The 14,309-nt window shown below is 35.4% G+C and overlaps 1 protein-coding gene across 3 annotated transcripts in view; it reads right to left on the bottom strand.

Moving 5' to 3' along the window:
• Positions 1–14,309, bottom strand: part of ccdc88c (coiled-coil and HOOK domain protein 88C) — a 112,345-nt gene that overhangs the window by 35,084 nt on the left and 62,952 nt on the right. For all 3 annotated transcript variants that reach the window (XR_015512581.1, NM_001423870.1, XM_087289059.1), the window contains exons 16-20: positions 14,022–14,149; positions 7,317–7,458; positions 7,048–7,233; positions 6,808–6,969; positions 1,329–1,606 (exon numbers count right to left, since the gene is read on the bottom strand). Coding sequence is in view for 2 of the 3 variants with exons in the window: in NM_001423870.1 (NP_001410799.1) it covers positions 1,329–1,606; positions 6,808–6,969; positions 7,048–7,233; positions 7,317–7,458; positions 14,022–14,149 (896 nt within the window). In the remaining variant the exon portion in view is untranslated. The remainder of the gene's footprint in view (positions 1–1,328; positions 1,607–6,807; positions 6,970–7,047; positions 7,234–7,316; positions 7,459–14,021; positions 14,150–14,309) is intronic.

Below are 14,309 nucleotides of genomic sequence, written 5' to 3'. Positions count from 1 at the left end.
CATGATTTTCAGGAAAAAACCCCACATGGCCTGTTCACATCAATTTTGTCTTTTGCGAAGTAAAGTTCATCTTTTCAAATAATGTGCAAGCGTGCGCTAAAAAACAGAGGAAGTGACGCAACTTGTGCTTTCCACACATGCTCTAATCCTTTTGGAGGGTCCCTCTGACTAGTAGTCTGATTAGAGTATAGGGATGAGCCCTTCATAATTTTGTGCAGTGTGACTCTAAATAGCTTCCCTAAGCTTCCCCTTAAAGGATAATTTCCTTAAGTGCACATCAACTGTATTTTTCTAAATCCTTCATTCCAAAGAGCCCAGTTTTGATCACTGCTATTTGGCACTTCAATATGGCTTCCATGATTTTTCACTCCGATGTGCCCTTTGGAGGTTGATATATCTCATTTGGAATGCGCTATTAGGCTTTGCAAACAACAATGGAGGACATACAACAAACACTGTTCTTGCTTTTTGGCTATTTGTCACTAAAAGACAACAAGCTATGTTTAAGCACAGTTTATTGCTGCGCACCATCACTATATTATAACAATGTCATCAAAATGTCACTTCCTATGTTGACATTCCTCTGGCTTGCTGCACAAACAAGTGACGATTCTCAGTAAACCAATAGCCTTCATCAGTGAGTATAGCTCCACACTTTCAGTAGTGTAACGTTGTGCTATAAAAAGTGGTATAGTGCAGTTTGCTGTTTTGGCATCTTTGAAAGTGAACACAAAATCATAAAAACAGGCCATAAATGAAAGTCAGCCTGAACTGGGGCTTTCTCTTGCACATCATTATCTAATAGCAAACTAACGGTAAGAGAGGCATGGTTAAAAATGCTAATATACAGTAGCTATCGAAGCTCTCAGGTTGATGACAACAGAAGAAACTCCACTCCAAAGATGAAAGCAAATGGTCTGATTTTGATTACCAAAACAAACTTTTTTTTTCAGAGGATTAACCTGGACGGATTCATTATTTACCTTAAAAATAACAATGTGAGCTAACAAAAAACATTGTAATTTATGATTTCACATGGACTTCTACTGGTTTCGTTTGGGAGGAAAAAAATCTCCCATTAAACTTAAAAGAAATAGAGATTTCACATTTAGTTAGTTAATTATCGATACTGACTGACAGGAAACAAAAGTCAAAAAGTGACAGCACCCTATCCCTGCTGTTATCATTGATAATTATCAATAAAAGAGTCTAGTATGCAGTGTATATAATCCACAGAATCTTATGATTTTAAATATATGTATAATCCCATAATGTCTGATATACAGCATTTTGGAAAGGTAAAATCGTAAAAGTTGAAAGGCACTGACTTGTTCTCCAGTGTGCGGTTTTCTTGCTCCAGAGCTCTCTGGCTGGCCTTTAGTGCTGCATGTTGAGCAATGAGCTGCTCGTACTCGGACGCCTGGCGTTCATGCACACCTAACAGACGCTCATGGTCCTGTGTGACTCGATCACGGGCCGCACTCGCCTCCTCTCGCTGTTTCTGCAGAGACTCGGCCTCCGACTCCAGAGTCTGCAGCTGAGCCTGTAAAGCTCCATACTGAGCCATGAGAGAGGAGCTCTGAGAGCTTAGAGTCGAGTTTTCCACCTGAACAAGAAGATAAAAGGGAAAATAAAACATTTAAAGATTCCCTCTTAGTAGTTTCAAATTTTAAGTTGCGATATTGAAGGCAAAAAAGCTTATTTAATGCACTTGTCAATTTTGAGATTTTGGGCATTTGGGCTTTCCACAAAGTGTTTCAGTCTAATGCAGAGAAACATCCAGAATAGACTTTTAAAGCAGTTCACCCAAAACTGAAAATTCTGTCATCATTTACTCACCTTTGTTTCAAATCTGTTTGTCTGTCTATCTTAATTTTTTTCAGTTTTTCTTTCCATACAAAAGCTGGAAACCTGTAACCATTTTCCTCCTATGGGAGTCAATGGTTACAGGTTTTCAGCTTTCTTCAAAATATCTTTTTATGTTTAGTAGAAGAAAGAAACAAAAAAAAAAAGTTTGAAACCACTTGAGGGGTTTTAAAAAGTAAGTAAATTAACATTTTTGGCCATGAACTATCTTTTTAAGTGTTTCTATTAGGGATGCTCCGATTAGGATTTTTACAGAGTACCAATTTCTTTTCATGGTGATCAGCTGATTCAGAGCACTAATTCTGATGCTTCAAGCTTTATATAACTTTGCCATTGCATAAAGCACATTTTCCCTAAGTATAATAGGTCTACTTAAGTGGAGATTTCTTCTTTTCGTGTGAAGAGAATAAATGAGGGACGTTGCTTGTGATTATTTCTTATGACCATTTAGAGTGGACATATCATGGTCAGAAGCAGAAAATGCATCAATAAACTACTGTTTATTGCAATAAGTAAATTACAAGTTTATATATATACATTAGGGATGTAACGGTATTGTAAATACCGTCATACCGCAATATAAATTTTTTTCGATATTACCATGACTCGGTAAAACTATAGGTCTTCTGAGAAAATTTGCTCAGGCGAATGAAGCGAACGGGAGGTAGCGAAAACTACAATTCCCATCAGCCCATGCTTGACCATCATCCTTTGCGGTCTGTTGTCGCTTCAGATCCAGTAATGCGGAAATGGAGTGTGCTGCTAGAAGCGGGGATGAAAAAGAGCTGGAAAACTCTAAAGCGGGTGTTGTTGCCGCGCGCGTACTGAATAGCGGTGTTGTCGCGCGAGTTCTTATCAGCTGTGTTGCCGCGCGCGTACTGAATAGCGGTGTTGTCGCGCGAGTTCTTATCAGCTGTGTTGTCGCGCGCGTACTGAATAGCGGTGTTGTCAGCACACTGTTCAGATTGATGATGAGACCTCTATCTTACTCATGGTTTGTCCTCTCAAGTGGGGGAAAGACAATGCACAACGTTACCCACTGCTGTAAACCTGGGCCAAGTCATATCTCTCTTGTCACAGAAACCTCAGTCCCAAATGAGAGGGTTTTTTCTGTTGCAGGGGACATTGTAAATACCCAGAGATACCAGCTTTTACCAGATTATATTTATATGATAATTTTCCTTTAAACCCATCTCTATCTAAGTGAGTGAGTGATTAAATGTTGAATTGATGAGTTTTCAACAATACTAAATTGAAACTTAATTTTTTTTACATGGTTTAATATTTTTTTGTTATTAAAATTGAAGTTCCTGTTTCAAAGCTTACAGATAGATGGCTAATTTGTATGTCATTGACACTTTTGGCACTTTTTTGGAGTATTTTCATAAGTTTTGTTTTTTCCTGTAAATGATTCAATAAATACCGTACCGTGACATTCATACCGAGGTATTACCGTACCGTGAAATTCTGATACCGTTACATCCCTAATATATATATATATATATATATATATATATATATATATATATATATATATATATATATATATATATATATATATATATATATATATATATATATATATATGTAACATAGGTGTGTGATAATATTTTCCGCCATGCTTTAGAGATTGCAATATTGTAAAAAACATAGAACTTTCAGTTCTTATATTTAAAAAGGTCTAAACACATGTAAGGTCATTCCTAAATGTAATGGAGAGCCCCAGAGCAGCTTGATTGATCTACGAGAGGGGGGGATTTGCACCTGAGATATCTTTACTGATCTATTCATTTATTCTAACAGTTGTAATGCTTAGAACATCACTGTGCCTCTCGCGAACTGTTCTCTTGCTCACTGACTCTCATCACCAAGATTTCTGGGGTATTTTATCTCATTTGCAGGCGTCACAGACCCACTATGAATATGCAGGTGGAACTTCTGGAAGAGATAAAAAATTAAAAGATAAATAGGGGTGATTGCTCCGCTCGTGTCACACCATGCTAAAACACTGGATATACAACGGTTGCAACAAACAGACCATAGCTTGTGCGAGTCGCGCCAATAAACTGTATAAACAGGGTTCGCACCGCATCTTTATGTATTTTTGTTTATAAATAGTCGGCTGAATATATACAATTTTATTCACAAAACTATTGCATTTTTCTGGCTGTTTGCAGCAGATTATGTAGAATTTACTGATAAAAGAAGATTCCAAAAATCGAATATTTAAAAATAACAAATCTTTTGAACCTGACTATCCAATGTCCAGATTTGTGAACTAGTATGCAATTTATTCAGAACGATTAAAGTTTGTTTTATACCCTATTTACCAGCAGTGTCTTGCCTTAAGCTAAAAAAAAACAAGCATTCAAGATAATGAAATTGAAAATACTGTGAACAACCTATTCGACTCTTATGTAGTAAAGAAACCCATAAAGGTCTGGAATGACTCAGCAATGAGTAGATAACAGAATTTTATTTCTGGGTAGACAATCCCTCTCTTCAAAGCAACTGTCTGTCTTGCTGTGGGTCAGAGGTGAACAGTTGAACATTCAGATTTGGAAACATCAATTCTACTGTCTGTTGTGTCACACCTGCCAACTCTTAGTCCCCGAGGTCACAAACTTGCTCTGGAAGGGCCCTTAAACCAGCAGCAGCAGCATAAGTGTAAGAGCGGCATCCTCACCTGTTCTTTCTTTCATATTTCCCTGGTTAGCAGTTACAGGATGAGCTACTTTATATCTATTTGTCTGGCCATATTATTTTTTCAGCTTTAAAATGGTATGAAAACTGTGCACTGAATCTCAGAATATGTTCATAAAAACGGAATGTACTGTATAATGTGGAATTACATGCACAGATTTGGCAAATTTTGGATGAATCAATTAAAATGAGGGCTGTGCACCAAATGAAACGACAATATTGACTAGTGTGGGCATTCTATTGTCTGTGAAAACAGCAGTTTTGTTTGCTACGCTCATTTTTCAGAATTCATCTCACTGTATGAAGTGATTGTAGACATCAAATTCATCTTTCAGAGCTGCTCAGCTAGTTACTTTTTGCTACTGTGAGAATTCAGGAAATTCTTTGTGCGTGTTCATATTCAAAGCATATTCACAACAAGCCGTCAAAACAAAAGCTTGAAAATGTGGTGACAGAAATATAGGCTTAGGACTTTTGCACAGTAAAATGTACTTCTCAATCCAATATTATTTATGATCAAGGCTTGACATTAACACCCACCAACCCGCCAAATGCGTGTAGATTATAGCTGTGGTGAGTTAGAGAGCCGCTCCCACTAATAATTAATAATAAAATACACGAAATGTTAATTTATGACCGTATGTCAATATGTGTGCAAATGTGATCTTAGAATTGAGAAGCAGTATGACGAATAAAAATAACTGTTTGCGAGAGCAAAAGAAAGCAGGTAAAAAAAATTAATCAGAGGACCATGTGCACGGTGAGACAAAGGAAATCAAGACAAGGGCGTTAGTGTCATTCGCACAGTTGAAGTAATGCGTGTAATTGTTTTAAAAGCGTGCGCGCTCTTGCTTCCTTGTGCAAAGCAACCATGCCTGGAAACACATGCCTGGTTCTCTTTGAAATGGACTGGAAAAAAAGCTAACGCAGCAACAGTCCTGCTATTTTCAAAAGCTTGAGATTCTTTGTAAGCAGCAGTGGTTGCCACTTTCACTTTAACCATTCTTTCAACAGATTATTAATGGGCCTAACGTTAACTGTGTGTACATGATCATGCTTTTTCACTTGCTTTCTTTTGTTTACAGTTATTTTCAGTAAGGGTTTAATTATCACCCTTTACAATAAAATTGCTTTAATAGAAGATTAACTCTCTATTTATACATAGTTAACTTGTGATCTGGGAAATTTAGCCATGACAGACCACTGTGCATAGTTTTAGATACATGATATTACATTTTTAGATTTGCGAATAAAAAGTGCATGTATACAGTAATATTGTGCTTGTTTTGCCACATTATTTAAAATTTGTGGCAAGGAAATAATTGGTTTGGTGTGGCCAGAGAAAAAAAAAAGGGAAAATCCTGTTGAGCCCTGAAAAATCATGTGAAATAAAACTAATTGCAATGCGACACTTTGCTCATTGAGTAAAGACATACAAAACACACAAAAAAAACTTCAAGAAACGAGGAGGCATGAGGACATAACACAAAATATATTTTCACAACAACAAAATTGTGGCTAGTGAAAATGGCGAGTGACTAGTAACATTGAAAAACAATTAGCCACAGTGGTGGATGACAAAGAAGTTAATGCCGAGCCGAGTTAATGATAAAAAGCATTAAAATGTCTGTAAAGAAAAAAGAAACAACAAACAACTTGTCTTCCTTGTTTAAAAGAAACAATAATAAATTGGAAGAAAAACTAAATATACTTTAAAATTCAGTAATCATTGAAGTTGGAAAACCAAAAATAATAATTGCAATCTTGAAAATCTAAATTGATCACACTTTATAATAAATAAATTCATAATTAATTAATTAATAAAACATCTATTTTTATTAAGATATATTTAAACAGAATTCAGACAGCTGTGAGAATCAAGAAACATAAAATAAATTAAAATAATAAATTTAAAAATCTGAAATAAAGGACCTTGCTTTAAACTTTCTACATCTCAAAACGTAAAATTCAGTGACATCGTTTACTATTTAAATTTATTTATCATTAGTCACAATAAACAACTTATCTTTGACTATGTTTGAGAATCAATGTTTACTTTTTTAACAGAATTTACTTAGCAAAAAACTTTAATTGATAATCTTAAGCATGATTGTTTAATTTATTAACAGTCCTATGTTTTTATAAGAAAGAAATCTGCACGAGAAAGGCCAACTGCATCTAAAACTAGCAAATCCTAACTAATACCGATTTTTAATGTAATATGTCTGACCACTGTACCTGGAGTTTAGCTGTTTCTTTATGGAGAGACGTGTTGTGTTCTTGTAGGGATGCTGCCTGTTTCTGCAGCGCTAGTGTTTGTGCGTTGAGCTGTGCGTTTTGAGAATCAATTTGCTTCAACTGATCCTTCAGAAGATATTTCTCTGTCTGTAGAGCAGCATTCTGGAGAGAATCACAAAAGCAGATTACAATACTGAAGATGACCCTGTGTATGTCAATAGAAACATGCCGTTGCCTTACATTCTTCTCAACATCGATCAGTCTGTCTTTGAGCTTGAGCAGTTCAGCCGTGGCCTCCCTCTGCTCCATCTCCCACTTCTCTTTATCTGGGAGTGATCTAGTCTGTCCCAAAGTCTGCTGGGAGATCTCAGAATGGGCTGCTTCTTCTTCATGCCTTTGCTTGAGGGCTTCCAGATTCTTCTTTACCTGGAAGTGAATGGAATGAATGATAACGTAAGGCACCAGAGACTCCCTTCAATCATTTTGACATTTAAGGTTTGAGAGCGTACAGTGGTGAGTTCGGTGCGTAGTTGCTGGTTTAAGCTGCTGCTCTCCTCCAGCCGAGACTCCAGGCTCTGGATCTTCTCTTCTCTGAGCTCCAGAGTTTTCTTCAGTGCTGACTCGATCTTGGTCTCCAGGATCTTATATTTACTGAAAGATGAGAAAGCACAGGGTCGGTATATGAAAGCAATAAGCCGTGGTTCACAGTGAATTTAGAAGAGTTAAGGTGTGTTGTTAAGCTCGACACTTAGTTGTGCCCAAAACACATCACGATGCAGCTCTGTGCCTAAAACTACCTTAGATGTTAAAAATTTACTGTAAAACACAGCTTCACTGGGATTATTGCTTCTATAAAAAGTGTATTCCATAAACCTAAAAAGAGTTATAAAATAAACAAACCTAATAAAATGTAGTACTTGTAGTGGAATGGTTACCATAACAGTCATAGGTGTGTGTTTGTAGAGTATTGAAACTCTTTAAAGGTCCTCTGTAGTGCTTTGAAATGTGCATTTTTTATTTGCTGCTTCACGCAATCTCAACCGTAAAATCAAGAGAAGGTGGGAAATAACGCAGCTACTCGCCTTTAAAAAAAGCAGCCAATAGAATTTACTTTTTTTTTTACAGCTTTGCCAGTGAGAGTGCTTCAGATAAAATGAAAAGCAAATGAGAAGCGTCTTGAAGGGGGTGGGGCATACATGCTACATACATACATACATACATACCATACATACCATACCATCCCATACATACATACATACATACATACATACATACATACATACATACATACATACATACATACATACATACATACATACATACATACATACATACATACATACATACATACATACAATCATACAATCATACAATCATACATACAGAGAATTTGATTGGTAAAGTTTGAGGTGTTGTGAAAAAAAATAGTTGATACATTTTGACTGCTGTGATGCACACTAGCTAATAGTTATGCTTGAAACTAACAAACTGAAAGTAACATCTTAAAAAAAACTTTTGTTTTTCGTTTAATTTGACGGGATCTCTAAAGGTTCACGGTGGTTTTTTTTTACATGCACTTTTAATTTCTCTTTGCTATTTGGGCTTATTGGAACCTAATGAGAATAAAAACCTAAGTATCATTTTTGATATGATGTACTTTTAGAGAAAAATTATGTCCATATATGTGGACTCGTGGTCCGAATTTACATAAAACACTTTTTTTTTTTTTACAGTTTTTTATGCATATTCATCATGTACATTTTTTGAACATGTTAAAAACAAAAAATGTTCTCATTTTAGACAGTTAAAAATAGTGTTTGAGACATTTCATATGCTGCAAAACAGTTGCAAGATGACACTCTATGTCTGTAACAAAATATAAAACATTCAAAGTATTTTAAACAGTCACTTAAGAGCTAAAATGTGCTGTCCACATATGTGGCCACTAAGCCCTAATAATTTCTCAGTAATTTATTATGTATTAAAGGGCACCGATACTGAAAATCAGCTTTTGTTAGCCGTTTGGACAAAACTGTGTTTTGGTATAGTGCGTCCACAATCATACTGGAGTGATATAAAGACAATGAGACTTTTTCTTTTTTTTTTATTTCCTGATGTTAAAATAGGATCCAAATCCCTTACATTTTCAGGCCCACCGCAACATGACAGGGAAGTGTGGTTTCCCTGCCCACCAAATTGATTGACAGCTGCATATTAACGCGTCTTTGTAGTAACGCATATAATCATATCGACAAAACAGGACGTGCCCAAAGCAACCGGGATTAAAAAATCAGTTCAGCTCTCTGTGATCATCAATCATCATCAAATGTGATCAAGAATGAGTTTTACAAGTTTAAACGTTTTCAAAATAGTGCATGTTCGTAATGAATTACAGCGATTTTGCCGTCTTTTATCACCACAGCTGCATGTCAGTATAATTATAAATGAAGATGCTTTAATCCTGGTTTGTGCAAGTTAAATCAGGTTCATTTTGTACATTACATAACAAATATCCATACAGCAGTGGATATTAATGTGTATCCAGTCACATTTGCCATGCAAAAACAGTGCAAAATTAAACGCACGCTATGTGTCCGTGTTGTGTGTCTGTGTGCGTGATCTTCATAATGACATTGTGTGTGACTCATCATTCTCATTGACTTATTAACTCCACAACAAACACATCAAATAATCATTGGAAAGTTATCTGACGCAGTCGAGGCAGAGATTGAGGTACACCCTGCAGGCACGTGGGAACAGTGGGCAGGGAGAACTAGCATTTAAGGCACAGGCAACAAAAACAGCAACATTGTGTTTAGAGCAGAAAATTTCAATATTCTAAAAGGTATAATAAACATTCGGATGGGTGTTTTAAGCTGAAACTTTACATACACACTATGGTGACACAAAAGACTCATCTTTAATCTTGAAACCGGTAAAATAGGAGCCCTTTGATGGGAATGAACTGGAGTGAAAGTGTTCATTATTGGCTCAGGACAGCTCATGGTGCATTAACTAATGTTAACAAATGCAACTGATTTTAGTGATTAGTAAATTTAGTATCAGTAGATTTAAATCTAATAGAAATAGCACATGTAGAACTGTTTTTACAACTGTTTATCACTGGTTCATGTTAACAAATGAACAATTATAGTAAAATGTAACTATAAACTTTTAATAGTCAACCATGTCTACAATTCTAAGAAAAAAAGTTTCATTCTGAATTAAATATCGTTTATACTATACACACACACACACACACACACGCGCACACGCACACGCACACACAATACCCGCTTCAAGGGATTACTAAGCACAATGGAATGCGACTGTTAGCAGTAAATTTTCTTCAAACACAAAGTGATTATCGTTTTATGACACTATTAGCTGACGAGAAACGTCTCAGTTGCCACAGAGTCACGTTCATGTCTTTTGATCTAACTTACAAATACATGTCACTCTCACCCTAATAAAAGCGTTAAACGTGGGAGAGAGGGTGAATCTACCTCTTTGCAGTGAAAAACGAATATTTCACTTCTGAGCCCTCTACAAGGAGAACACTCAAAACTAATTACTCAAAACTCTGGTCTCGATAGAAAGAAACATCAGACTATCAGAAGAAACACAGCACAACACCGCAAAGCTTCTGCTGACCATAATATATGTAGAGCTTATATCAGGTCATTAAATGGAGCTATATTAAAGACAGGAAAGTCAGCATGCACTTTGAGATCTAAGCCAATGAATAGTGTTGGGGAAATTCTGCTTTCAAATATTCTGTTTTACATTGTTGCGTAACTCAACACAAAAATATTAATAAATAGTAATAACAACAACAACAAAGTAGAAAAATGTGAATTTGTACTTTGTGCTATATGTAAAATTGTCAGAGTATTTTTTTTTTAATTGACTTATTGCTTAAAAAATTGAGCAGTCATGTTTAGAGTACTTTAATAAAATGTGTTGATTCAATTGTGGTGATATTCAAATGTGGTTTCTAAAATATTGATAAAATGTGCTTTATTTGTCAGTGTTATTGCACAAGATTTAAATTTGAGATTTTTCATTTGAGAATTTCTCAGTTTTTTTCTTTCTGTTTTTGACCATGGAGTACAGTTGTTTGTATGTTTGTTCTTAGGTACTTTCCAGACCTTTAATACATATATCTGAAATTCAAGTTCTTTTAAGTACTTTCAAGAAGCGTGGGAACCCCGTCTAACACTTCAAAAAAAGTGAAGACAAACCATGATGATTTGCAAAAACCTAACATATACTTTAGTTTAAATGTGTACAAATGCATAAAGCATAAGATGCAAATTTTGTCATCAAAACAGTAAATTAGAGAAAAAAAGAACAGAAACTAGACAAGGATCTAGTGCAAATGTGAGAAGTGCCAACAGTATGTTCAACCACACTTAAACAGAGTTTCAAAAGAAGAAAAAGAAGAAAAAGGAAACAAACACACTGCAAAAAAGGATTACTTCACCTAAAAATGAATATTCCCACACCGTTTCAAACCATTTTAGATGAATTCCAAGAGCTCCATTATCCTCTATAGCAGTGGTTTTCAAAGTGGGGGTCGGGACCCCCCGAGGGGTCGCGGGGGCAATGAAGGGGGGGTCGCCTGGTGATTTCCAAAAATCTATTTATTTTTATTAAACCATAAGAATTAACATATTTTATCCATAACTATACTGTTAATAAAAATAATTGTTTATAGTTACTATATACTATATAGTTACTATAGTAACTTATAGTTACTAGTTCTATTGGATTGCGACCCCTGGGGTAATTACATTATATTAAAGGCAGCAATAGCGTCAGATGCATTTTGATTTTATAACATCAGGTTATACTTTCTGGCACATTTAAAGCACTGACACAAATTTAATTGGTGTGTCTACGTCATTGCATGCAAGGTTTCTGTATTTATAACCACCTCAGAGGATATTGGGGGTCGCGAGTCACTGGCATTGTTATTTTGGGGGTCGCGGGCTGAAAAGTTTGGGAACCCCTGCTCTATAGCAGAGGTTCCCAACCTGGGGGCGCCAGAGTTTACAGGGGGGGCGCGGGAGAGGATAAGTATTGAGGAAGAAAAAGGCATAAAAATGCTCCACTATTATAAAGGGCTTTGCAATTAATCGAAAATCCGATTTAGATTTCGGTTTCAAACGATTATAAAAAAGCATTAATCGAGATAAATGGTTATTGCATCATATTTCGCCACAGTTGTACACGTGTTGCTCTTAAAAGCGCGAAAGAGCTTATGTGTGTGTGCAGCACGATCACGCAGTCAGAAGCATGCAGCCGGTCAGCATTCACTCTCATTCACACACTGAGACGAGCAGAGGAGCGCAGACATCTAAAGTCATCTTAACGTGAACGCTTTAATGGTCAAATAGGTGTCAAAACGCGGTGTTTAGTGATTATTTACATTAACCCTCATTTGTGTAATAAACAAACGAGTTGAGGATCAAAAGACATGAAAGAGAAACCATTAAAGAGACAGCGCGCTATAATCCTTCTGCCGCCTGTTTTTATCATTATTAAACAAACATAACGAGAAAACCCTCGCTGCTTTTGACTGAAGGACTGCTTTAGCTAAAGTGTTTTTCTTACAGTGAAGATGCTTAAAGCACAGTTTGTTTCATATTTTTATTATATTGTATTTATTTCTCTTTGCTTTGCAGGGTGGAAAATAACTGTATGTATACAGTTGAAGTCAGAATTATTAGCCCTCTTGATATAAGCAAACCTTTTCCTGCCCAATTTCTGTTTCATGGAAAGAATATTTTATTAACTTATTTCTAAACATAATAGTTTTGATATCTCATTTCTAATTACTGATTTCTTTTTGTCTTTGCTATGATGACAGCACATAATATTTTACTAGATATTTTTCAAAATACAAGCATTTAGATTAAAGTGCAGTTCAAAGGCTTAATTAGGGTAATAAGGCAAGTCATTATAACGGTAGTTTATTCTGCAGACAATCAAAAATATATATTGCTTAAGGGGGCTAATAATATTGACCTTAAATTGGTTTCAAAATATTTAAACCTGTCTTTATTCTAGCTAAAATAAAACAAATATTATAGGAAATACTGTTAAAATTCCTTGCTCTGTTAAACATAATTTGGGAAATATTTATAAAAAATAAAAATAAAAATCTCAGGAGCGCTAATAATTTTGACTTTAACTGGCAATGGTTTTGAATAATCGTGATTACAATTATGACCAAAATAATTGTGATTATGATTTTTCCCAAAATTGAGCAGCCCTACTATTATATATGTATGGGTTAGGGTTAAGTACCAAAAAAATAAAAAAATAATCTAAACACATGCGTAAAATTCCAACATAATAGTGAAAATAATTAAAATAAATAACTTTAAATAATTATTTTAATTTTGGTCACTCGCGCAATCTGCTTGTCGACGTGTCGTAAAGGCAAAATCAAAACAAAAATGGCAGACAAATGTAAATGCAGTGATTCTTCAGAGGCAAAGAAAAAGATTAGACAGTATGACAAAGCCTACCTAAATTTTGGTTTTATTGAAGGCCAAGACAAGTTAAAACTGATTAATTAATATTTTTTTATAGATATTACTATATATTAATATTACACAAACACACACACACACGAATATATATATATATATATATATATATATATATATATATATATATATATATATATATATATATATATATATATATATACATACACAGTACATATGTGTGTGCGTGCGTGTGTATTTATATGGTGGTGGGGCTCCAATGTTTGTATATGTTCATGGGGGGGGCCCCCAAGAAAAAGGTTGGGAACCACTGCTCTATAGACAGAAATGGTCAGGAGATGTTTTCAGTTTCTTTTCTGGACTTTAAACATCTCTGAATCATTGCTGTCTATGGAGAATGAGGAAGCTCTCAGATTTAGTCTAAAACATCTTAATGGGTTTTCCGAAGATAACAAACGTCTTTATTTAATAACAGAGTTAAAATTTTTGGGTCAACTAATACTTTAAAGGCAAAGTCAACAAATCGAGTAGAACCTCACCTGCTACATCTATCAGAAGGCAGCGTCCACATAAAACAAACAAGACAATTTACAGGATCTCACAACACCTTGCACTTTAAAATGACCCATTTAATATAAACCTGACAACAGAAACGAGTGATCTCGATTCATTTACTCAACAAACGTCACTCACTTGTCTTCACAGCTGTGCTCTTCCTGCAGGAGTTTTTCTCTGTTTAGGCCGATCTTCTCCAGCTCGTGACTCAGCTTCTCCAGTTCATTACACTGCTGCTGCACCCTCAGCTTTTCATTCACCAGCTCCTGTTCAGAACAATATACAAAACCAACATTCAGCTTCAGTGATACCATGCAGAATACCATGACAGACTCTTATGACTGTAGACTAAAGTCAATAATTCTATTAAAACCAACATGAATCCACCCATTCAAATCAAAAAGTCTTAACTTTATCTAGTGAACT

The sequence above is a fragment of the Danio rerio genome, chromosome 17, assembly GCF_052040795.2.
Source record: "Danio rerio strain M-AB ecotype USA chromosome 17, GRCz13ab, whole genome shotgun sequence".
Taxonomy (NCBI): domain Eukaryota; kingdom Metazoa; phylum Chordata; class Actinopteri; order Cypriniformes; family Danionidae; genus Danio; species Danio rerio.
Note: the sequence above shows the minus strand (reverse complement) of the source record. Positions and strands in the feature narration are given on the sequence as shown.